This window comes from Malania oleifera, chromosome 4 (genome assembly GCF_029873635.1).
Source record: "Malania oleifera isolate guangnan ecotype guangnan chromosome 4, ASM2987363v1, whole genome shotgun sequence".
NCBI lineage: Eukaryota > Viridiplantae > Streptophyta > Magnoliopsida > Santalales > Ximeniaceae > Malania > Malania oleifera.
Genome location: NC_080420.1, coordinates 74,844,225 through 74,869,571, shown reverse-complemented (window position 1 = coordinate 74,869,571; position 25,347 = coordinate 74,844,225). Strand labels below are relative to the sequence as shown.

At 37.2% G+C, this 25,347-nt stretch overlaps 1 protein-coding gene across 4 annotated transcripts in view; it reads right to left on the bottom strand.

Moving 5' to 3' along the window:
• Positions 1–6,013: 6,013 nt before the first annotated feature.
• LOC131154455 (MAP3K epsilon protein kinase 1-like) overlaps positions 6,014–25,347 on the bottom strand; it is an 83,588-nt gene continuing 64,254 nt past the window's right edge. For all 4 annotated transcript variants that reach the window (XM_058107248.1, XM_058107249.1, XM_058107246.1 and 1 more), the window contains 2 exons: positions 24,976–25,090; positions 6,014–6,534 (listed from right to left, as the gene is read on the bottom strand). In XM_058107248.1, the coding sequence (XP_057963231.1) occupies positions 6,358–6,534; positions 24,976–25,090 (292 nt within the window). In that variant the 3' untranslated portion in view covers positions 6,014–6,357. The remainder of the gene's footprint in view (positions 6,535–24,975; positions 25,091–25,347) is intronic.

Genomic DNA, 25,347 nt, shown 5'->3' with positions numbered 1-25,347 from the left:
TCATCAAAATAAGAGTCGTAAGCCTTGTTAGGCCAACATTTAATTCTATAATAATTTATGCATTCAAATCATGCTCCGATGCTAAAAAGAAAAACATATGAAAAGATTAAAAGAAACTTAAGCTTTGATGTGCTTAGTCTCTTATTTTGGTAATCTATCTCTTCTTTCGCAAATTCTCTTCTCCTATGATTTTCCTTCTTTAATTCTTGACCACTCTAATATTGCCCCTTGTCTCTTTGATTTCCCCTTTTTTAATTCTAATTATCCTCCTCCTTCAAATGGTCGAGAGACAATTTTTATAGGCTAGCTTCCACCCCTTTTAGTGCCAAAGCTACCTACTATGTACCTTCCCTAATACACCCTATCACTCCTTCCTAACACGTACCTACACTCCATGTCATGGGCTATATATTTCACACCTTGTGAAGGGATGAAACTAGCTAAAGAACTCTTGTTTAAGTAGTTAGCTAAACATTACCACAATTTACCACAAGAACATATTTACGAAAGTTGAAGCAAGGTAAGTGGAAGTAGTAAGCAATTCATGAAAACAAATGGCAAACAAGCAGTAGATATTGAAGCAATGTAATTCATTAACAAACACCTCCATAAGCAACATGTGTTTAGCAAGGGTGGTAAGTAGGCTAAACATGATTAACAAATGCTACTAAGTTTTGCAAGACTAATGAACACTCACCCTCCCCTAAAGAGCTTTATATATTATTTGTCTGAGGAATCATGCTCCCACTTTACACGAAAACATGAACAAACTTAAAGCAAAAAAACCTATGCTAGTATTTACATAATGGTAACGCATCCTTTGCACACAAGGCAAATGGTTACAAGCAAACATAATGCCTTGACCAAGCTTTGCTCATGACATTCTCCCCTAGCTATACGGGATGTCCTCATAAACTTTGACACTAGGTAGTCTTCAACTTGGTCCACAAATGGTTACATTTCTTCCAATGAAATCTAATTGATTTCTTCATCTCTAAGGCCTTTCATCCAAGCCAAAGGATCAACCTTGTAAGAGGTCTTCTTGACTTTAGCCAAGATGGGGACTAGTCCTTCATATTTGAGAAGTAATCTCCTATTTTAACCCTATAGTGATCTAATTTTTTTAAGATGGAGCATAACAAGCACCAAGTCATCCATGTTTAAGTGCAATGATATTCTATCCATTTCTTCATTTTCTTGGAAGCTTTCTCCGTTTAGGCTTGGGCAATCTTTGCATTCTATCTCAAACTCTTTGGTAAAGATGTATGCTTTTAGGCGGTTGTTGAATTGTAACAAGCTCAAAAGGACTCCTATTGGTTGTTGAGCTTTATTGGGCATTGAAATATAACTAAGTCATATTGATTACTTGCACCTAGTTTTCTAATTGACAGTGACGAAATGGCACATGTACTCCTCCAATAGCCTGTTGAATCTCTCTGTCTATTCATTTGTCTATGGGTGGTAATCAAAGAGAAGCCAAGCTATGAACCAAGGATTTTAAAAAGTTTTATCTAGAAGTTTTTAGTGAATTTTGTGTCTCAATCACTAATAATATCATGGGGAACATCTTAATACTTCACAACATGTTTGAAGAACAATTGTGCTCTCTTCTCTACCGAATAGTACTTTAGTGCAAGTATGGGGAAGTATAGTATTTCAAAAACCAGCCTATAACCACAAATATAAACCCTGTATCTTCCACTCTGGGTAGGCTGGTGATGAAGTCAAGAGAGACAGTCTCCCTAATTTGGTTGGTATTAGTTGGGGCTTTAACACTCCTTCAATCTTCTTCTACTCCACCTTGTTTTGTTGGCGGGTGAAAAATATTCTAGTATACTCGACCACATCGTCACGTATCTATGGCTAGTAATACCTCTACTTTAACAATGCTAAAGTGCAATTCCATTCTGGATGACATGTTTATATAGTGTCATGATGCACTCTCTATAGTGTCTTCCCCAGATCTTTAACTTTAGGCACAAAGAGTTGGTAATCATGTGTCATCAGCGATCCGTCTTTTAACAAGAATTGACATGCTTTTTTCGTCAACTTTATGATCTTTTGGGCAATTGGATCTTTGTAAAGGTTATACTTTATGCACTCTCCCATCATCATGGTAACCTTACTTCCTATCAAGTGATTTAAGGCCATGAGTTCGACCTTCTTGCTTAGCGCATCTATAACTTGGTTCATTCGTCCTGCCTTGTGCTCAAATAAGAAATCAAACCCCACAAGGAATTCTTTCAAACAGGCATACTTGGGTATTAACTTTGGCTTTTAAAGAAGTGACTGGCAAGTCAAATTATCTATTTTCAATACAAACTTTGACCCAAGTAGGTAATGTCATCATACGCGAAGACAATGTATCATTGTTAGCATCACTTTCTCTTGAGTTGTGTACCTTCATTTAGGTTCACTAAGCTTACAATTCTTATACACAATAGGATGTCGTCTTATAACAAGACTCCCCCAAGCGCACAATTTGATGCATTTGTCTATACCTTGAAAGGTTTCATAATGTCAATAAAAGCAAGAATCGAATCTCTCATTGTGGCATCCTTCAAGTTGTCAAAGACTCCCTAGTCCTTCTTTATACAGTTCCACCCATGACTCTTTTTTAGTAGTTTTGTTAATGGAGCAATTCTCCTTGTGTACACCTCTATGAACTTTTCGTTAGTAATTGGCAAGTCTAAGAAAGTAATCAATTCCTTCACTACGATTCGAATCTTTTAGTCTTGAATATCCCTTACCTTCTTTATATCCATCTAGATATGACCCTACTCGATCACATGACCAAAGAATTTTATGCCTTACTATATGAAAGAGCTCTTCTCTCTCTTCACATATAGATCATTCTCCTTCAACTTGTCAAACACCTTCCGTAGATGCTCTTTATGTTCCTCCATAGTAGAACTGTAGACAACAAAGTCATCAAGGTTTATCCCTTGAACTAAAACCAGTGCTTCGAAAGGATGTATATAGCCCATCGTCAACAACGCATCAAGCTATTTCCTCAACACTGCAAACTCAAGAAGCACCATCTTATATGACCCTTTAGCAAGCGGCTTCACTCCAGGTAACAACTCTATGTCATGCTCCACACCCCCGTCATGGAAGCAACTTATGAGGTAGGTTGTATGGCATAACCACTTTGTACTCATCCAACACTACTTGGAAAGTAATAGGCACTTGCTCTTGCTTATGTTTGCAACTACCTCCAACGTGGCAAGGTATGTTTGCTCATCCCTTCTCAAAACTTTCTTGAGTTGCATGATAGAAAGGAATTTCTCATCGTTCCCTTTCTTCGTAAACAAGGTGGTCTCCCATTAGACAAATAAAACTAGAAAATGACATCACTACCGCCTTCATCTCTTTCAAGAACTCCATTCCAAAAATCACTTGAAAATCATCCAACAACATAGTTGTAAATTTTGCATCTCCAACCCATTGTCCAAGCTTTATAGTCACTTGCTTGGCTACTCTAAAGCAGGCTGAGCTACAAAGTTTACCATTTTCATCTTTTTTGTCTGCTTCTTTAACACATTAATTAACTAAATTACACCCGTTCTTAGGGTTTCCTCCTCGTCCTCATCATCTTGCAATGCCCCTTATACAATGGAATCTTGTAAGGCATTAAATGATGATTTGTAAGGACACTCGAAAACTTTGTGAGGCCCTCAACATAAGAAGCATGCCATCCTACCCTTACCATTGGGTTATTGAATTATCGAGATGATGAAACTTCTTTGAATGTTGTGGAATTCTCTCCAATATAGTCAATCAAGTGTTTTGCAGTAGCTTGTGCAGTAGGCAAGTCTTGACCTCTTTGTTGATGAAGTTTTGTCCTTACCCACAGTTCCAACCCCTTAAGAAAATAGAACAAATTTGTCTTTCTCCGACATCTCTTGAATACCCAATGTTTTTAAAACTGGACCGAAAAGCGAATCGGAATGCTGGCAGTTTTCAATTTTTATGGCCGGACCGATTGGATAGCTAATCATACTAATTTTATGTTTTTTAAAAGAAAAATTTTTAAATTATGGTTATATATAAAATTTGAATTGTTTCCCACCATATACCTCTTGATTCACTGGAATGGTACTTGCCACAACAAGAGCAGGATTAGGTTCAATTCCGACTTCCTAATCAAACATATATTCCTTCCCCACTATTTTCCCCATTTTACACAATAGGGCAATTTGGTAAATTACATATAATTTTTTTTGTTGGGTCTCCATATCCTACCATTCCTTAGTCCACTAGTGCACACAAAACACCATCTCACTATCATTCCCAAAACAACTTGCTACAACTGCATGCTAAAAAGTAAAAATTTAAAAATTGAAGAACATGGGAATTAGTTGGGAACTTGTGCATGTGGGGTAAAGAAGAAGAAGAAGAAGAAGAAGAAGAAGATCCATCCACACACTCACTCACAAATCCTATTTCTACCCCCTAGAGAGCTCACATCATGCAATGTTTGATGTGAAATTACCAATTTACCCATATTGTATGTGTTGAGTATCTTTTCCTTAATTTCTAGTTTTGCCCTTCCATTTGCATGGTGGTATGAGGGTGCCATATTGTCCAATGACAAGTGATTCCTGAGAGAGAGAGAGAGAGAGAGAAAGAGAGAGAGATAAAAATTCCTTTGGAGCAACATAACACCCCACTATGGCTGCCAATCCCAAGAAAGAAAGCTAACCACCTAGACAAAGTTTGAAGAGAAGACCCAGACATTCAATTATGTTGTAATAAATGGACTCCACTATAGTTTGCAACAAACATCGAATTGAGGTGGGAGGCGAGAGATTGAAAATCCAGACGCACAATTGAGAGAGATCAGCCTTGAGAGACTATGAATAGGGCAAAAGAATACCTAAGAAAATAAGAAAAATAAAATAAAATAAAACGATTTAAAAAAATCATAAACTTTCAAAAAGAGAACTAAATGAAAGTTTCACAAAAAAAAAGACCCAAAGTATGATCCTTGACCGTTAAAAGTGAGTTCAAACAATATTAAATATGCATGTATTTGTGTGCACATGTATATATGAACACCTCATGCAGATGTATGGATGTGCATCAAGTGTTCCTATACACAGAAGATGAAATTGAACCATTTTTTTTTCTTTTGAAACAATTATGTTTGAGACGAAACTCGATTAATTTATTGAGATATAGGTGTACTTCTCGATCCTCTCTATTTCAATATCAATGTATCATCTCAAATAAAAAGTCGTAGCCCACAATGCTCAAATCCTAATCATTTAATTAGGAAAGTCTTGAGTTTACCACTTGAACCACCTCTGAAGGCAAATTGAGAACTAATTTTGATGCCAAATAGGAATGAAAATACTCAATCAAAATTAAGTATTGAATTTTTTTTTTTTTATTTTTTTTTTTTTGCAAAGTTGGCCCAAATCAGAATTAGGTTCAGATCAACAAATAAGATAGATATAGCATCTGATCTTGATTGGGAATGGGAATCAAAATGAAATCATGCACTTAATACATCATCAATTAAAATTGACCATTAACATTCTGGTTCTTGAAATTAATTTTTGATTACCATACACAACCTAAACAAAGCAGAAATCATCATTCTTAGAGCCAATTACTAAATTCCACCTAAATGAACATGATAAAATATTCTGCTCCCCACTGGTGAACTAACCATTCATGCCGCTAAATCTTACCTCTTGTTGTTTTTTTTTCGGCAGTAGTTCCTCATATTTATGTCTTACGCTAAAAAATGTAGATCTGTCATAAAATATAAACACATAAAAAGAGAATACCATAGATCTGAATTACAAACAGATATCAAGAGGTGGATCCATAAAGGGGTGTTATTTAATGGAGTATTTTTATTAAAAATAAAAAGTGACCTAGTTCTATCCCGTCATTTGCAACCAAAAATAGGTAGGTAAAAAGCTGTGGATATCTTCAAAAATAGGTTCAGTATATTTTGCCCTTGGTTTAATAATCTAGCAACAAGTACACCGACCATGAAAAACAAATTAAATGTATTTATATTTCATTTTCAGCACAGAAGTATACATTATACACAGCTGAGCAAGTTCAGAGAAACCCAGCAAAATGAGGATAGAATAGAAACAGTAACCTTGACAGCTCAGTAAACCATAACAAAAAAGGAAAAGAGAAGAAAAGCAGGCCTTAGGATTTAGAAGATATCCCAGAAAATGACATCTAATTTCCCAACGCGATTGCAGAATTGAGAGAAGGAAACAAGCAAGAACAAAAAGGGAGAAGAGTTCTGTGTTGGGGGAGTGGGGTTGCAAACTATATTCCCTAAATGACCAAAAATTTGGCAGGAAGAAAATTAAAGACGCGAATTTACAGAACGGTGTTGATATGTAGTGCTTTAAGCAGTGAAGTAGCCATCTGTTTGACCAGAACTTGACCTCCAGAGCGCTGCCCATCTCTGCGCTCCTCAATCAGATTCTGAAGTTTTTGAGGTAGATCATTCTCCACTATTAGTTGCTTTGGCCGTGGATGGTGTTCATAAACAGCCTGCATCAATAAAGCATATCATGAGAAATTATGATAATAATGAGAGAGTAGACAGGGTAGCTTCTGCAACAAACTTTGATGGGAAACTAGATTAATGTAATAAGTTCCATGCCCACTTCCCTCTCCTTTTCCTCTCTTTCCTCATTTTTTGTTATTCGATTTTCAAATATAGGGAGGCAAGCTTATAAATGACATACCTCTACTATCAAATCACCATATCCCTGTTTTGATAAAAATGCAGTTGGAAAAAAAATGGTAAGACTTCCATGAGTATGTAAGCTGTCTTACAATGGTTGGAATGAGCTAGATACTTCTGATTTTTCCTCCCCTTTCCCTTTTCTTTTTAAAGAGTAAAAGCAGGCAAGGTTATCATAAGTTTTTAAATCAAATTACAGACAAGCACTTCAAAAAGTTCTCAAGAATACAATATCCAGACAGTGAAATGGGATTCCCAAAAGACAAAACTACCAAGTTTCTATCAATGAGTTATCCTTGCAAAACCTAAGTTCCTCACTAATTTCTCCTTGTAGAACTTCCAATACAATTTCAAGTTACATTACCCATTGTAGTGCATTGCTGCCATTTGAAAATTAACCAGCAATCTCACACAATATGTACCAAACAGCACAAATTTTTAGACTCTGTAAATTTTTTCGGGAATCCAAAAGCTCCTTGCAGAAAGTGATATCCCAGTCATATTCCTTCCAGTTCAACATTGGGTTGCAGGTCCTCCACATGGGGTCTCCTAGGTAGGCCAGGATTAGGATGGTCCTATTGTTAAGATTTAGTATGGATCCAGGGAGAGTTTCCAAATACATTGAAGACTTAGGACAGTAAGTATCATTTTTGTTTTCTGTTTTCTGTTTTGTTGCTGTATAACGAAGAAATAGATTATGCCAATGCATTTGCTTACATTGCCAATGTTCTGTTTCTGTTGCAGGTTTCAGCTATTTTCATAAAAGATATAAGCTGGATCTAATGGTTTTCCATTGTTTGCCACAATTCTTTAATATCCAGAATCAACTTTTACGGATTAAATAATTCACTTAATAATTTTTTCAATTAAATTGAAATAAAATGGCCATGTGACTTAAAAAATATAATTTAAAAAAAAAGGCTTTGAGATACCTCAAAATCCTAAATAATATCACAATGTAGTTGCTTGTCCAAAAGATATGTTAGATCTAGTAAGAGTCAAGTAGATCAACTTGCCAAACAACTGCCTATATCAACGTTTGTCTTCAAAGTTCTGTCCAACATCCATAAACTTCTTCACATTGGGATCCATAGGAGTATCAACTGGTCCAGCATCCTCTTCTTCGTCTAGAGATTTGCAAGAAGAGGTGTATATATGGAGCAACCTCCTTGGCATGTTGCTTAGGGGGAGGATGATAAAGCATGCAGGTTGCATAAGGCCATTTATGGTCTTAAACAATCTCCTTGAGCCTGGTTTGACAAATTAGTGTTGTTGTGTCTACATTTGGTTTTATCTGGTGCTACTTTGATCATTCATTTCTTATCAATGGTAATGACCATAGTAGGATTGCAGATGTGTAGTGGCTCTTCAAGCAAAATTTGGAAGAACTTGGGTATTCTGCATTGCTTTCTTGGTATTGAGATTGTATGGTGTAGGAAAGGGGCTGAATTACAACTTCACCTAAAAGCTTAAGCTGTTAGGTTGTAAGCCAACAAGCATGTGGAGAAATAAACAAACAATAAATTACGCCCATTATAGGGAACACAATAATTTTTAAACACCACACAATAAATGTTGGCAATGAGACTACAACCATAGTGGAATTGCAGACATTAAGCAGTGGCTTCAAGAAAAATTTGTAGGAACTTGGGTATCCTGTATTGCTTTCTTGGTATCAAGAATGTACACCCTAAACCTTTAAACCCTAAAGGTATAGGAAAGGGATGAAATACCACTTCACCTAAAAGCTTAAACTATTAGGTTGTAAGCCAACATATAGGAAAGGGATGAATTACCACTTCACCTAAAAGCTTAAGCTGTTAGGTTGTAAGCCAACAAGCATGTGGAGAGATGTACAAATGAAAAATAACGCCCATTACAAGGAACACAATAATTTTTACACACCACACAATAAATGTTGGCAATGAGACTACAACCATAGTGGAATTGCAGACATTAAGCAGTGGCTTCAAGCAAAATTTGTAAGAACTTGGGTATCACGTGTTGCTTTCTTGGTATTAAGATTGTACACCCTAAACCCTTAAACCCTAAAGGTATAGGAAAGGGATGAATTACCACTTTACCTAAAAGCTTAAGTTGTTAGGTTGTAAGCCAACAATGCATATCAAGCTTTAACATTCCCCCACATACGTGCAGCCCAATAGCACGTGGAGAGATAAACAAACGATAAATAACGCCCATTAAGGGAACACAATAATTTTAAACACCACACAATAAATGCTGGCAATGAGACTACAACCTAGAACCTTCAGGAAACCAGTTCTGATATCATGTTGTAAAGTCAGAGATAAAGGAGAGAAGAAGAAAAGGATAGAAGAAATGGAAAAGAAGAGAAAAGGAGAGAAAAAAAAAATGAGCGGCAATTTCCTGGAGTCTACATACAACTCCAAGTCTACCCTATTATATATAATTAATAATAATAAAGTCGTAAGGACAAAAAATACCCGTTAACACAACCAAATTTTTAAAATAACTTATTCTCTTCTAACAGTTTATGGTTAGGGATATGGGCCTAGACTTGTAGAATGGTAGAAAATGATTCACGTAGCCAACTCACCTAGTGAGATTTATTGCTTGGCTGTTGTGTTTAGGGTTGCTTTAATATCTTTAAATTTATACGTGAAGTGACACTGTTTTTTGATAGAAGTGTTGCCCATGGATCATAGAATAAATGCTAAAATTTCATGGGAAATAGACACGTGGTTTTGCAAGATATTAAAAACCCTAATTTTCAGACCTTGAAGAACCCAAACTTTGGAGCCATTTCTTCATGCCAACACACTTTTTGCAACCTATAAAAATTGGACTGAGAAATATTGAATTCCAGGGTGGCAACTGGCAACACCACCATCATTTGTAAATGGCAAAGCGGCACCTATATCTATGGTGCGTGACCAAATTTTCTCTTTTTTTTGCTTCAGCATGTGAGATAATATGGAGGCATTCAATGTGGGTCCCACTGGCGCACATGTTTGCAAGTGACCCCACTAAGATAAAATATTATTTAGGGACACAAATCAACTGATTTTTTAACTTTCCACTATTTCATACATTATTTTCTATTGTTTATGGTATGGCTCTTATACTTCATGGGTTTATAAGCCAAAAAAAAAAACATGTGGATGTGTTCTTGGTGTAGAGCAGCAGCAGGGACTCGTCGACGAGTGCCCTGTCCTCATCGATGAGGAGATCCAGAGAGCAAGAAAAACTCAAAGTTTCTGAGATACCGAGAGCAGAAAAATGGGCTCGTCAACGAGTAGACAAACTAGTTGACGAGTGTCCTTTGTCTCGTCAATGAATCCCCTGTTCTCGTCGACGAGTAGTTCTGGGCTGCGAGCAGTTTTTTTGAATTTTGAATTTGAATGTTGGGGAGGTTGGGTAATTGGAGGGAAACCTCCGAGAGACTGTTATATATGTCATTCTGGGCGTATATTGACAAAGAGTGTGATCATTTGTGAAGTGTATTGTGTACTTTGATATTTCCTTAGTGAAATTCTTGTGTCATTGCTTTCGTGGATGTAGGCTTTGCCGAACCACGTAAATCTTGTTGTTATGCTTGTTATTTCTTGTTTATTGGTTGTGATTGATTTGCTTGTTGCGTTATTATTCCGCTGTGCATCCTTTATCCGATCATTATTCACAACAAATTGGTATCAAAGAGATTGTTGTTATGACATCGGGATCATCTTCTGCATGATTTGACATTGAAAAATTTGATGAAATCGAAAATTTTGGTTCATGGCAGAGGAGAGTCAAGGATATTCTTGTGCAACAAGGAATGGCTAAGGCTCTATTTTATGTTCAATCGGATGAAATGGATGAGGCAACATGGGGAGATTTGAAAGCAAAGGCCGCTTCTACAATACGCTTGTGTTTGGCCGACGAAGTGCTCTATCGTGTGATGGAGGAAGATTCTCCAGCGGCTATATGGCGAAAGTTGGAAAGCCAGTACATGTCTAAATCACTCAACAATAAACTTTTTCTTAAGCAGCATCTTTATTGGCTTCAGATGGTCGAAGGATCAAACTTAGATCAACATATCAATGCCTTCAATCAAATCAAAAGTGATTTGATGAGAGTTGATGTTAAGTTTGATGAAGATGACAAAGCTTTGATGTTGTTGAACTCCTTGTCGTTGACTCATACCTATGAAAATCTAGTTACCACTCTTACGTGGGGAAAAGAGACTCTTGATCTAGAAGATGAAACAAGTACATTACTGAATTTTTATCAAAGACTGAAAATATGTGATGAAGGAGAAGGACTTGTAGTGAAAAGGTCATAATGAGCATGGCAAAGGAAAGTTCAAAAGTGGGTCAAGTCAGAAATCTCGCAATCAATCCAAGAAGAAAAAGGAAATCCAGTGTTATAAATGCGGTATAAAGGGGCATGTAAAACCGGAGTGTCCGAAATGGAAGAAGGGAAATGCCGAAAAGCATGAGGGGATTTCGAAATCAATGAACGTGGTTCAAGAAGGAGGTTCAGTTTGCAGCAATGGTGATGTTCTTTTAGTTTCATCGGGGTCGGATAACCTTACGGACTCTTGGATACTTGACTCTGCTTGTTCTTACCATATGACTCCAAACAAGGAGTGGTTCAACACTTACAGGTTAATAAATTCAGGTTCAGTTCTTATGGGTGATGATATTTCTTGTAAGATCACTGGCATAAGAAGTGTTAAAATAAAAATGTTTAAGGGTGCTATGAGAACCTTGAACAATGTAAAACATATACCGAAGTTAAGGAAGAGTTTGATATCACTTGGCACTTTGTATTGTAATGGTTTCAATTACAAGTCCGAAGGTGGAGTTATGGAAGTTTGGAAAGGAAATCTGACAGTGATGAAAGGTCGAAAGTTAAATGGAAACATCTACACATTGCAAGGAACTACAATTGTAGGTGGAGCTGCAGTCGTAGATGCTAAATCTAATGAGACCATCTTGTGGCATATTCGTCGGGGAACATGGTATAAAAGAATTACACAAGAGAAAACTCTTAAAGGGTTTGAAATCATGTCAGCTTGATTTTTGCAAAATTTGTGTACTTGGAAAACAAAATAGGGCAAAATTCAAGTCAACTGTTCACAAGACAAAAGGTTGATTATGTGCATTCCGATGTTTGGGGCCCAGTTAGACTTGCATCAAAGGGTGGACATGTGTATTATGTGAATTTTATTGATGATTACTCATGGAAAGTCTGGGTATACTTCATGCGGCATAAGTTTGATACGTTTGCCAAGTTCAAGATTTGGAAGGCTGAAGTGGAAAACCAGACGGGGAGGAGAATCAAATATTTGAGGTCGGACAATGGGACCGAGTACGCTGATTTTCGGATTATAGAGTTTTGTAAGCAGCAGTGCTTTAAGAGACATTTTATTGTCCGCCGAACACCTCAACAAAACGGTGTGGCTGAAAGGATAAACCGAACTCTGGCTGAAAGAGCTCAATGTCTCAGACTTAATGCAGGGCTACCAAAAAACTTCTGAGCCAAGACAGTTAGTATGACTTGTTTTCTGATAAACCGATCGCTAAGAGCTTCACTAGAGGGTAAAGTGGCAGAAGAGGTATGGACTGGAAGTGCAGTAGACTACTCCGAATTGAAAGTATTCGGGTGTCCAGTCTATGTTCATGTGTCTAGTGAGGCGAGGTCTAAGCTTGACCTAAAGCCTCGTAGTTGCATTTTTTTGGGGTATCTGAAAGGTGTAAAGGGGTACAAGCTGTGAGACCCAGTGGCAAACAAGGTGGTGATCAGCAAGGATGAAGTCTTTGATGAGAAGGCTATGGTCAACATGCTCAAGATAGTGATGAACAAAAACAGGAGTCAAAAAGCTAGGATAGTGATGAGCATGTTGTGCAGGTGGAGTTGGAAGCTTAGGGCAATGGAAATAATCATGGTCCTATGGTTGCAGGGAGCTCTAACTCGGGAAACCAACAAATCGACGATATTCCTATACGGAGATCTAGGCACACTATCAGACCTCTACCAAGGTATGAATTTGAAGAGTTAGTGTCTTATGCTTTTCTTACCAATTACAACGATCCAACTACATTTCAAGAGGCAGTGCACGGCTAAGAGAAAGGTAGGTAGATGGGAGCAATAATTGAGGAAATGGAATCACCACATAAAAATCAAACATGGGATTTGGTGGAGCTTCCAGATGGGAAGAGACCGATAGGTTGCAAATAGGTATATAGGAAGAAGGAGGCAATTTTAGAAAAGGAAGGAGAGAAATTCAAGGTATGGTTGGTGGCAAAAGGATACTCACAAAAGAAAAGGATAGACTATGATAAGATCTTTTCACATGTGGTCCGACATACTTCTATTAGGATTGTGTTGGGGTTGGTAGGCCATTATGATCTTCATTTGGAACAAATGAATGTGAAGACGGCGTTTCTTCACGGTGACTTAGAGGAACAGATTTATATGGCACAGCCAGAGGGATTTAATGAACCAGGGAAAGAAAACTTAGTTTGTAAATTGAAGAAATCTCTCTACGGGTTGAAACAGTCTCCAAGGGAATGGTATAAAAGATTTGATTCTTACATGATTGAGATTGGCTACAAAAGGTGTGAGTATGACTACTACGTATATGTGAATAAACTTGATGATGATTCTCTTATTTTCTTGTTATTGTACGTCGATGACATGTTGATAGCTGCAAAAGATTTAACTGAGGTGAATTAGTTAAAGGAACTGTTGCATAAGGAATTTAACATGAAGGATCTTGATTCAGCCAAGAAAATACTTGGGATGGAGATTCGTGGGGATAGAACTGCAGGAAGGTTATTGTTGGCCTAACAAGGTCTTTCAATCGGTTTTGGTGATAACAAACAAAGGACTATTTAACTTGGAAAGGTTGAGTTTTTGTGTTTCAGGAAAAATGGATCAAGTATGGTTGAAGTAAAGCTCAAGAATGAATCAAGTGTGGGTCAATTAATCAATGATACAAGGAGAAACTAAGACATTTGTAGCTCAAGTAAAGAATTTCAAAAGCCAGATTGAGGAGGATATCAAGCTTGTCATACAAAGTTTTAGGAGATATGTTGCAAGTATTTCAAAAGCTAAAATATCGTTTGAAATATGTTTTGAAGCTCTTCCAAGAGATTATGAGGACTTAAGGACTTATTTAAAGTATATTGAATCAAGTCTTGTAAAAATCATAAGAGAGCAAATCAGTTTTTAAAGTAAAATATTTTTTAAAACAGGTTTTTAGCAGATCAGATGACTGAACTTTTCAGTTTAGATGACTAAAGTAGCAACTTCAGATGACTGAACTTCATGTTCAGACATCTGAAGAAATACTTCAGACGTCTGAAGATTAAGTGCAGACGTCTGAAGATTTTATGGATCAAAACAGAAAGAGGCAGTAGCAGTTCAGACGTCTGAACTCGCGACTTCAAACATCTGAACCTGGCACCTCAGACGTCTGAACCTTATCTTCAGATGTCTGACCCTGTATCTAGTTCTATTTTTAAAGGGTTTCAGGAACTTTAGACGTCTGAACTCGAATCCTCGGACATCTGAACATTGTTCAAAGGGAAAATTTTAAAAACCTTATTTTTTAAATTATAGCCGTTTGAACCTCAAATTTTCTAACAGCTTGGGAAACTCTTTAAGGAAACTTTTACAAGAAGGAAACTTGCTTGGAAGCCTATAAATACATGGTTCTTGTGAATCAAAAATATACACCAAGCATTGAAAATCTCTCAAGCTCTCTTGCTTTCAAAATCTCTCTTTGATCAATCTCTTGCAAGCTGAAAGTATTGTTGTTCTGATACTCTTGCTCATCAATTCCTGAAGAAAGATTACTGATTTCTCATCTGAAGAAAAGGAATTTGGTGAAATCCTTGTCAAGCTTCAAAAGTTTATTTCTTTCTTGATATTTATCTTTGAAGTACATAGTTTAAATTTGTACTAATCTGTTCTTTGTGTGAGCTTCTCTTGTACACCAGCTTTTTGATATCTCTCTTGTAGATTTTGAACGATTCCAAGCTATTGGATCATTGACCAAACAAGGGTATATTGTTTGGAGAAGGCGGGCTCTAGCCTTGGCCAAGGAGTGGTTGTAAACAAGCGTTGTTCCACCCGATAACGGAACTACTATAGTGGAACCCTTCGGTGTTTTGCCAAGGGTGAGGACGTAGGCTGTGTTGAAGCCGAACCTCGTAAAAATATTGTGTCTTTCTCTATGCTTTACTTTATATTCTGTACTTGCTGTTGTTGTATGATTTAAAAGTGCAGGTTGCAGGTTTTAAAGTGAGAAAGAAACAAAGACTCTTGATAATTAGAAAGTGCGTTTTGATTAACCGTTTGCGGAAACCCAAAAAGGGAGTACGTTGGTTAATCTGCGGAAATCTTGATCAAGAGAAGTGCATACTAAGAGCTTATTCAAAGAAGGTGGTAAACATTTACAAGGAAATTAACAAAGCACTAATATTCTTGGTTGAGTGATTGAATTGTTTTGATTTCATTAATTGGCTTGTGAATTTAAATTTTAGTATTTTCAAGTGTGATTATTAGTTATTAATTGTGTTCTCTTGGTATCATAAGCAAAAGCTTAAAAAATAATTCAAATAAAAAAAAATCCAATTCACCCCCCCTCTTGGGAAGCTATTCCTAATTTCAATTATGGCTATCTCAGGGCGGTTATGTGCATAAGGTGTTGGAGAGGTTTAGCATAGCCGATGCAGAACCGGTGTGTACACCTCTAGCGAGTCATTTTAAATTGTCTACTGCAAATTGCCCAAGTTCAAAAGAGGAAATCCGGGACATGTCAAAGGTCCCCTATGCTAGTGCAGTGGGGAGTTCAATGCATGTCATGGTGTGTACGAGGTCAAACTTGGCACATGTTGTGAGCATGGTAAGTAAGTTTTTCTCTAATCCAGGAAGACATCATTGGGAAACCATCAAATGGATTTTCAGATACTTAAGAGGTACATCGGGATATGGCATTATGTTCGGCAAGCAACAGGGTTGTCCTTCAGTTATGGGGTTTGTTGATGCTAACTATGCAAGAGATATGGATGACAAAAGGTCTACAACAGGTTATGTTTTACCCTTGTAAGAGGACCTATACGTTGAAGATCCATGGTTCAATCTCTGGTAGCGTTGTCCACAACTGAGGCAGAATATATGGCAGTTTCTGAAGCTACAAAGGAAGTCTTATGGCTTACCGGTTACCGGTTTGGTCAAAGAGCTGGGATTACAGCAAGATGGTGGTGCTGCATTGTGACAATGAGAGTGTCATTTACTTGGCGAAGAATCAAGTATACCATGCTAGAACTAAACATATTGATGTGAGGTTCCACAAGGTTCAAGATTTAATTACTTCAGGTGAAATTGTATTGGAGAAAGTTCACACTCCTAGAAATACAGCGGATATGTTGACGAAATCGGTTACTTCTGAGAAGTTCAAGCATTGTTTGGACTTGTTACATGTCTCCAATTGATAGAAGGGAGACAAACCCAACCGAGCAGTTCAAGTTCAAACTGGAGTAGTTAGACATGTTTTTTGGGATTCTCCTAAGGGGCATATAATCTCCAAGGTGGAGATCGTTGTTTATGGTATGGCTCTTATACTTCATGGGTTTATAAACCAAAAAAAAAAAAAATGTGGATGTGTTCTTGGTGCAAAACAGCAGCAGGGACTCACCGACAAGTGCCCTGTCCATGGTTTTAAATCGCGGTAGCGGGTAGCGTAACGTAACGGTAACAGGTGTAACGGGAAGCAGGAGTAGCGGATGTTACATAACGGGAAGCGGGTGTAACGGCCGTGAAATTTTTTTGAAGCATGAACTTGTGCATCCCAGTTCGAGTAACTAAGTTATTTGGTAAGGGCAACAAATGTTTTAAACCATCATTGCGTGTGTGCGTGTGAACAGTGTGCTACAATAAGTCGACAAGTGTCCTTCTTTGTCTCGTCGACGAATCCCCTGTTCTCATCAACGAGTAGTTCTGGGCTACGAGCAGTTTTTTTGAGTTTTAAATTTGAATGTTGAGGTGGTTGGGTAATTGGAGGGAAACCTCCGAGGGACTGTTATATATGTCATTCTAGGTGTATATTGACAGAGAGTGATCATTTGTGAAGTGTATTGTGTACTTTGATATTTCCTTAGTAAAATTCTTGTGCCATTGCTTCCGTGGATATAGACTTTGCTGAACCATGTAAATCTTGTTGTTGTGCTTGTTATTTCTTATTTACTAGTTGTGATTGATTTGCTTGTTGCATTATTATTCCGCTGTGCATCCTTTATTAGACCATTATTCACAATATTTTCCTTAAAAATTAACTTTTTGCAAAACCCAAAAAAAAAAAAATGCAGGAATTAATGATTCCACACGAACTTATGGAGGGAGTAGTATCCCACCTTGGAGGGGGGATTAGTCCTGAAGCCATATTTATCATTTAAGAAATTCAGGAACCTGACTGATTTTGTTTTCAGTTATTTATTTTAGAAAAGCATATTTCATTAACATCTGGAAAATAGATCTTAGGACTATATACACGGGAATAATAATGCTAAAATTGGTTCTTGGAATTGGAACAAATTGACTATTTGAATCTTAGGATTTTTACCTCTGATGTCCACTGCTGTCAATGGGTATTAGAGGTCACCCATCATCAACCACGCCGCTGTCCACCATGGTACCAGACCACTATTGCTTTGCCACAGCAAACCTTTTGCAGTCTCAAGTCAATACATACTATACCCCCAACCATCGCCATCCAAGGGATGAGTAGACTTGCTACATGGTCATGGTCATAAAATTTCACTATTGACAAACCCAGCGTTTTTCAAGCTTCTTTGCTACAACCGCCATCACAAACAGCAAGATTCCCCAACGTCAAAGCTTGACCACCTTCACTCCACAAAAATTCTCAGTAATCATCAGTGTCTTTTCTTGCCAGTCAGCTTCATCTTTTCTCACTGTTGACAACCATCACCAACTTCCTCAGTGGTTCGAAGATGGCATGCAAAATTTTTGGGAGATTACAGAACAAAAAATAAGGATTTTCTTTCACATGACTCATCCTCTAAAGCGGTTCAGATCTGAACCACCAACCTAACGCTGACCTGAGTGGTTTAACTGAAGAGCACTAGTTTGAACTTCACAAACAAAATGAAAATGGCAAAACAGACACAAGAAAAAACATGGTTACCAGTGACCAGTTTGAACCTACAACAAATGTTGCTAACCTCAAGGACAGGAGGATCATATGAATGCCATGATGAAGAAATTTAGTGCAGAAAAACACGGTCACTAAAAACCAATTTCTCGTATACATTGTGATTGAACAAACTCAACGAATTGATGGATCATATGCATATCATGAAGGAGAAATTAACTGCAGTTAGGACTCACAACTGAAGAATTGAGCAAACAGTTGCACATTGTTACATCTCCCGATTGGATTTGTTAGGATTCCCGAATCAATAGGGATTTCTATTTATTCTTATGATTCCCAAGTCAATTGGGATTTCTATTTAATGTTATGATTCGCAAATCAATTGGGAGTTTTATTATGTGTTAGGATTCCCAAATCAATTAGGATTTAGTCCATTAAGGACTTGGATTGGGATATTTTTTCCATTCCTAATAGGAATAGGGTTCCCTACCCAATATATGTAACCCTACAATGATATTTCATTCAAGCAAAAACATAATTAGCCTTCAGCTAATTTGGAGGAACATCCCTTCGAAGTGATTAACCTTATTTAGACTTTCTATTTTCCAGCCTTTCAATTTCCCCAATTTCTCTATGATAATAACCTAGGGTCTTACCATTTGGTATCAGAGTTGCGTTTTCATGGATGCCATTAACTCACTGAAAAAGCAAGATCTTCAAATTATTGATCTTCACTCATATGCAATGGCCTCAAAAAAATCAACAAAGTCCCAGATGGTAGCTCGGTTAAAGGCTTAACTTAGTAATATGTTTTAAGCCTCAATTTGAAGAGATCTAGGCATCGCCCTCTAAACTACTCATTACATCTTTCTATGAATAGAGAAAAGATGATGCCTCCACTTCAACTAATTGTACGGAGCAGCACGAAAGAGGTTACCAAGAAGAGCATGATCATGGTCCTTCTTGTATTAAGGTGGAATTTCCTTGGTGGGACAGAGATGACCCTAGTAGTTGGGTTTCTAGTGCTGAAAAATATTTTGCCTCCACTGCACTCCAAAAACATTTAAAGTTGAGATTGTTGCTATAGTTTGGAAGGCAATGATATTCAATGACTGGTTTGAAACTTGTTATGGAATGCCTTGAAGGGCAAAATTTGGTTTTGAATTACTTGTCCAATTTGCGCCCACTAGATATGAGAATATTGATGGAAAGTTTGCCAAATTATGCCAAACTAGCAGTGTCTTGGACTACTAGACACGATTTGGATGGCCATCAAAGAACTAAAGATTGGAATGAAAGCCAACTTGTTGGTACTTTTATTGAAGGTCTCCTACATGACATTCGGCGTGATCCGTGAGGTCGAAGTGTGTCAGTCGTGGACTCTGATCGCTGCAATTTCCTTCGCACTATTAGAAGAAGAGAAGTTAGAAGAAGAACGACGTTGCTCCAACAAGATGATTACAAAGAAAAATGCCAGTAGCACTATCACACCACCTACTCTTTGCAATCCTCCTACCAAACGATTGACTCAGGAGAAACTTAAAGAACAAATGACAAAAGGGTTTGCATTCTGATGAGAAGTGGCATAGAGAAAATCGTTGCAAAAAAGATGACTCTTGATGATTGAACTAGTGTAGGGGCCAAAAGAAGTTGAGGATGACTATGCTAATTTAGATAATAAAAAAAAGGTATGAAATTTGATGATAATGATGAATCAATCACTTCTTTAGTTCATGCTTCAGCTGGGTATGTTAATCCTCAAACCATGAAAATTAAAGGCTTTCTAAAATGCCAGCTTGTCACTATCTTAATTGATACGAGTAACACTAATAATTTCATGGACACTAAAATTTTTAAATGGCCAGCATATGTTGTGGAGCAATGTAACAAGTTTGATGTGAAGGTTGTAGATGGAAAGACCTTGACATGTCAGAGCAAGTGTACAAAGGTTAAAACTTACAATGCAAAATCATGAGTTTGTATGTTGATTTCTTTTTGTTGCCACTAGAATACAACTTTGAAGCAGTTTTACATATTGAATGCTTATAGACTTTAGGTGATGATATAGCATGAAATTTTTCTTAACTAGTTATGAAGTTCACCATGAACAATCAAAGAGTGGCTCTTAAAGGCAAATGTTGCATTGTGATAATGTTACTATAGTTTCAAGCCATCATATGGAGAAGCTCCTTAAAAGAGAGCGACATGGCTGCTTGTACAACTTGGAGCACAAGAGAAGTTACAACATCAATCTAGCCAGGCTGAAGGGCTAGAATCTATTATCTCAGAACTTTCTGAACTATTTGTGGATCCCCAAGGCTTGCCACCTCAACGAACACATGATCACCGCATTCCTCTATTGTCAAGTAGTATTCCTACTAACGTCTATCCTTATTGCTATCCTTATTTTTAGAAAAAAAAAAAAATAGAAAAGATAGTGAGAGAAATGTTAGATGCTAGCATAATTCAACAAGTGTCAATCCATATTCTTCTCCTATCTTCTTGATAAATAAGAAGGATGGTTCTTGGCAGAAGTGTGATGATTATCGAGCACTAAACAAGAACATTGTGAAGGATAAATATCCTAACCCCATCATGGATGAGTTGTTAGATGAGTGGGAGGTGCCTAGTAGTTCACCAAACTCAACTTGAGATTAGGCTATCACCAAATTTGGGTACATGAGAATGACAATCAGAAGATTGCATTTATAACTCACGATGGCCATTATGAATGCTTCATTGAGCCTTTTGGGTTAACAATGCGCCTTCCACCTTCCAAAGTCTCACAAATGACACTTTCCAACCTTACTTAAGCAAACTTGTTCTCATATTTTTTTGATGATATCTTGGCATATAGCTCATTTCCCGAAGATCATTTATGTCATTTGCAAACTATACTCACCATTCTTCGTAAGCATCATTTGTTTGTCAAGAAATCTATTAGAATACGACTTTACCTAAAAGTTTAAATTATTAAGTTGTGGGCCAACAATGTAAATTAACCTTTCACTCTCCCTCGCACGTGCAACACGACAGCACGTGGAGAGATAAACACATGATAGATAACACCCACTATAGGGAATACAATAATTTTTTTAAACACCACATAATAAATGTGGGCAACAAGACTAGAGAACAAGGAAGAATTGATTCAAATGGTCTTTTACTTTTTTTAAAAAAATTACTATTCAATGCAATTCTAATCGATCCCAGTAACCAAAAAACAAAATATTAGAGCTCCACTAATCACTCTATAGAAAAAGGAAGCATTCAAATGGAGTGAGGAAGCTGAACAAGCCTTTTTCAAGCTTAAGCATGGAAATGTCTACCACACCAGTTCTTGCCTCGTCAGGTTTCAACTAAGTGTTCATCATTGAGTTTGATGCATCAAGAATAGGCATTGGTACGGTTTTAATGCAAGGTGGACGTCCCATTGCTTTTACCAGGAAAGCTCTTTCTCCATTCCACACGAGAAGTAGGCCACTAAGTTGTTGGGCTATGACTATGAGATTACTTACAAGAAAGGGGCGGAGAATATGGTGGCAAATGCACTCTCATGACTTCTTAAACAAGTTGAACTTGTAGCTCTTTCTTTACCTACATGTACTACTCCTGAACAAATCAGGAAGGAATGATAGCAATATCTGGAGACTAGAGGTATTATCCAAGCGCTACAAGAAGAGCCAACTTCAACCCCTCCTTACTTTCAGGACTCTTTAAACTAGATGCATAAGGGGAGTATTGCCCACAAGAAAACCATACTGCAAGAATTACATAGATCATGAGCTGCAGGTCACACTGGATTTCTTAGAAGCTACAAGCGCATTTCTAAAGAATTTTACTAGAAGGGAATGAAGGGTGAAATCAAAAATTTGTGGCAAAATGTGATGTTCATCAATAACAAAAAAGGGGACACAGTGGTCTACAACTTCTTCCTTTTCTAGAAGAAGCTTGAACTGATATCTCCTTGGATTTCATTGAGAGACTACCATCTTCTCATCATAAATCTACTATTTTTGTTGTTGTGGACGTTTCACAAAATATACTCATTTTTGTGCTATAACCCACCCTTATATTGCTACAAATGTATCTTGTACTTTTATTGAGAACATTGTCAAAGTTTCATGGAATTCCTCAATCTATTGTCAGTGGTCATGGCAAAGTCTTTACCAACAACTTTTGAAAGGATTTTTTCCGTTTGCAAGGAACACAATTGAATATGAGCATTGTATATCATCCACAAGTTTGATAGGCAAATTAAAGTTGTCAACAGGTGCTTGGAGACTTATCTTTGTACGTTGTTTTGTTAGCGATAAACTAAAGGATTGGGTGCGATGGCTTCCATGGGTCGAATGGTGGTACAGTACCACTTGCCAATCCTCTATCAATTTGACTCCATTCGAGCCCATTTATGGTCAAGCTCCTCCTGTTCTTTCTAGATATTCAGTTGGATCATCTAGAATTGATCAAGACAAAGTGTTTCAACTCCTTAAGGAAAATCTTGTTGCAACTCAAGCTCGTATGAAACAAGTAGTTAATAAGCACCATAGTGAAAGGGAATTCTCAGTGGGACATTGGGTTTTTCTCAAGATCTATAAGACAAATATCTATTATTGTTCATTCTTCAATGAAGTTGTCTCCTTAGTTCTATGGGCCTTATAAGATCCTGGAACATATAGGCCCAGTTGCTATCGCCTTGACTTACAAAAGGTTCTAAGGTACATCTAGTTTTTCAAGTCTCTTGCCTTAAAAAATAAAGTTATTAGAGCAAGTTACCACTTGCCTGATATTGCACCTACTGATGAGGTTCAAGTGCAGCCACAATCAATTCTAGATTGCTAAGTGATCAAACGTAGAAGTTGAGACATCATAAAAGTTTTAGTTCACTAGTCTCACTCACCAACTAAAGATGCAACTTGGGAAACTTATCAATCCCAAATCAATTTGGATTTTCTAATTCATGTGTTAGGATTCCCAAATTAATTAGGATCGAGTCCATTAAGGACTTGGACTAGGATATTTCACATTCCTAATAGCATTAGGGTTCCCTACCCTATATATATGTATGTATATACATATAAACCCACCATGCTTTTTCATTCAAGCAATAACATAATTCACAGCATTTGGCTAGTTTGGAGGCAGATCTCCTCGAAGAGATCAACCATATTTTTTCTTTCTATTTTCCATCCTTTCAATTTCCCCAATTTCTCTACAATAAAAACATGTACATTCTTATGAGGTATGCTCATAAAAGTAAAGGAGATTGTAGAGGCAAATGACACTTTTGGTTCTGTTACCACCAAGACTAAACATATACCAACATTCCATCCAAGTATCATCTTCCAACTTACTTCTTGACCCAACTACTGTATTAAGTTCACTTTATGTGATTCTAATCAAGGGAGTGAGTGCATGATTTGTATGATTGGTTTAACCAACTGGAAAATATTTTAGTTTATTGAAATGTTAGGAATGAAGACAGTAAATTTAGCTAAGGCAGGGAAAATAGTCACACTATACGTATGTCTGAAAGGGCTTATAACTTGTTAGAATCTAATGAGGGTAATTATAGTCCAAAATTTGTACTAACTATGCTAGGGAGGATGTTGAGATGCAATCCCAAGAGCTTTCAGAACTTACAGTTACATACTTACATGCCAATTTGACGAGAGAGAGCAACAAGAAATTATACAACACAATAGTGGGCAGATATATGTAGTTCAGATAAAACTCAATAGCCAACACTTTGATTCCATCGATCGAGCAGCAGCCCATGCAAAAGACATGGGCAAGGAATTTTCTACGTGAAAGGCCGCGTATATCGCATTACGTTTAAGCCTTTGACTGCCCCTACTCTGTCTAAATTGGTTGAGACAAGGAAATCCGGAAGATATATAACTCTGATCTAAGATAATTAGATTTCTGATGTGGAGAATCCTCCACTTCATGGAAATGGTGTCTCCAAGCATGGAGGTAAAGACTACATAAATCCTGCCATCCTCGGATCCTGATGGTGTTGGAGCCTTGTTAGGAGTTTTTTATATTTACATTTTTGTAAGGACCACCTTAAAGGCAACCACAGGGCATACTTTCTTTCAAAGTGTAGAAGATAACAATATATTAAGAATGGATGGAGAAATAGGAAGAAAGTGAGTTAAGGTACCAAGGCTTCGCTACCAAGTATTCAACCATGATGGACATACAAGCGCCAAAGAGGAAAGATCAGAGAGGGTGTAAAAGAAGTTTACAAATATGACCACCAGATTTATTTAGCACTTAGAGAGCTGCCAAATTGAAGTGAGTCAGGTTAGGGCTTTTGCAGCACCTAACCCTAAATTCATATGACGTTGGAGAGTGACATGGCCCATTGAGTGGGAGCTCCATCATAGCATATACAAGAAACTCTATCTGCTTTAAGATAGAACCAACATAGGGAGTGATGGAATGGTTTTGTGAGCCCCACAAACATCATAATTTGGTACCTTTTCAGATTTACAACCACATCATGAAGTTGGGGCTTGATGTTGCTAGCTTAGTACAATCCATAGGTAATGATACATACAATCTAGGCAATCATGACCATAAAAGCATCTAAGCTGAGATGGAATAACATGAGGATCTAAGGAAAACTCATTAGATATCACACTCATGATTTTTGATTCACTCAAGTTATTGTGTCAAGATTCAATTTTCAATAGAATCATAACAATGAATGCATCAACGAGAGGTCTAATATTGCTCATTAAGGGGATAAGATATGTTGGGTTTAATGTGGTAATGATTTGATGCTCCTGAAACTATTCCTTTTGTATGGTCACACTCCATTCTTTCACCTAACACATTCTTCAAATTTTCCTCTTCAGTATTACTTGTTTGCCCTCTTAAAAAAACTATTAAGGCTCAGACATGGGTAACACCAAAAATGGCCTCAAATGGAAAATCTGATGGTCAAATCCAAATAATGCATCAAAATTAGTCAAAATAATAGTTCCATCAACATTTCATCCACTAAAAAGAACATGTTGCGGATAACATGAACTATGTAAATCTGCAAATCAAAGAACACATGAAGAAAATAAACTGAACTTCCCACCTTGATTAATTTCAACAGATTGAGACGAGCAATTGCATCCTGATGGTCAAGCCTTGCAATAAGCAATGGTGTCAAGCCATTAACAGCTAGTGTCGTATTTATTCGAGATGATTTCCTGCATTCCAAAGTGAAAGACCAAAAATTTCACAATTTTGAACAAAAGGGGATGTGCTCTCTCATGAGCTACAATGAAGGATTGAATCTAATCATATAAAAGGGTCATCTAACAGCTTATACACATCCCCAAGAAGGTATCCAACTGATGACACAATCATATGATAACCAAAAATAAGTGATAGGTGCACGGACCGTCTTTTTTTCAACCAGAAAAAGAAAGAAGACAGTAATAGAAGCAATTATTCAGTTGATTCA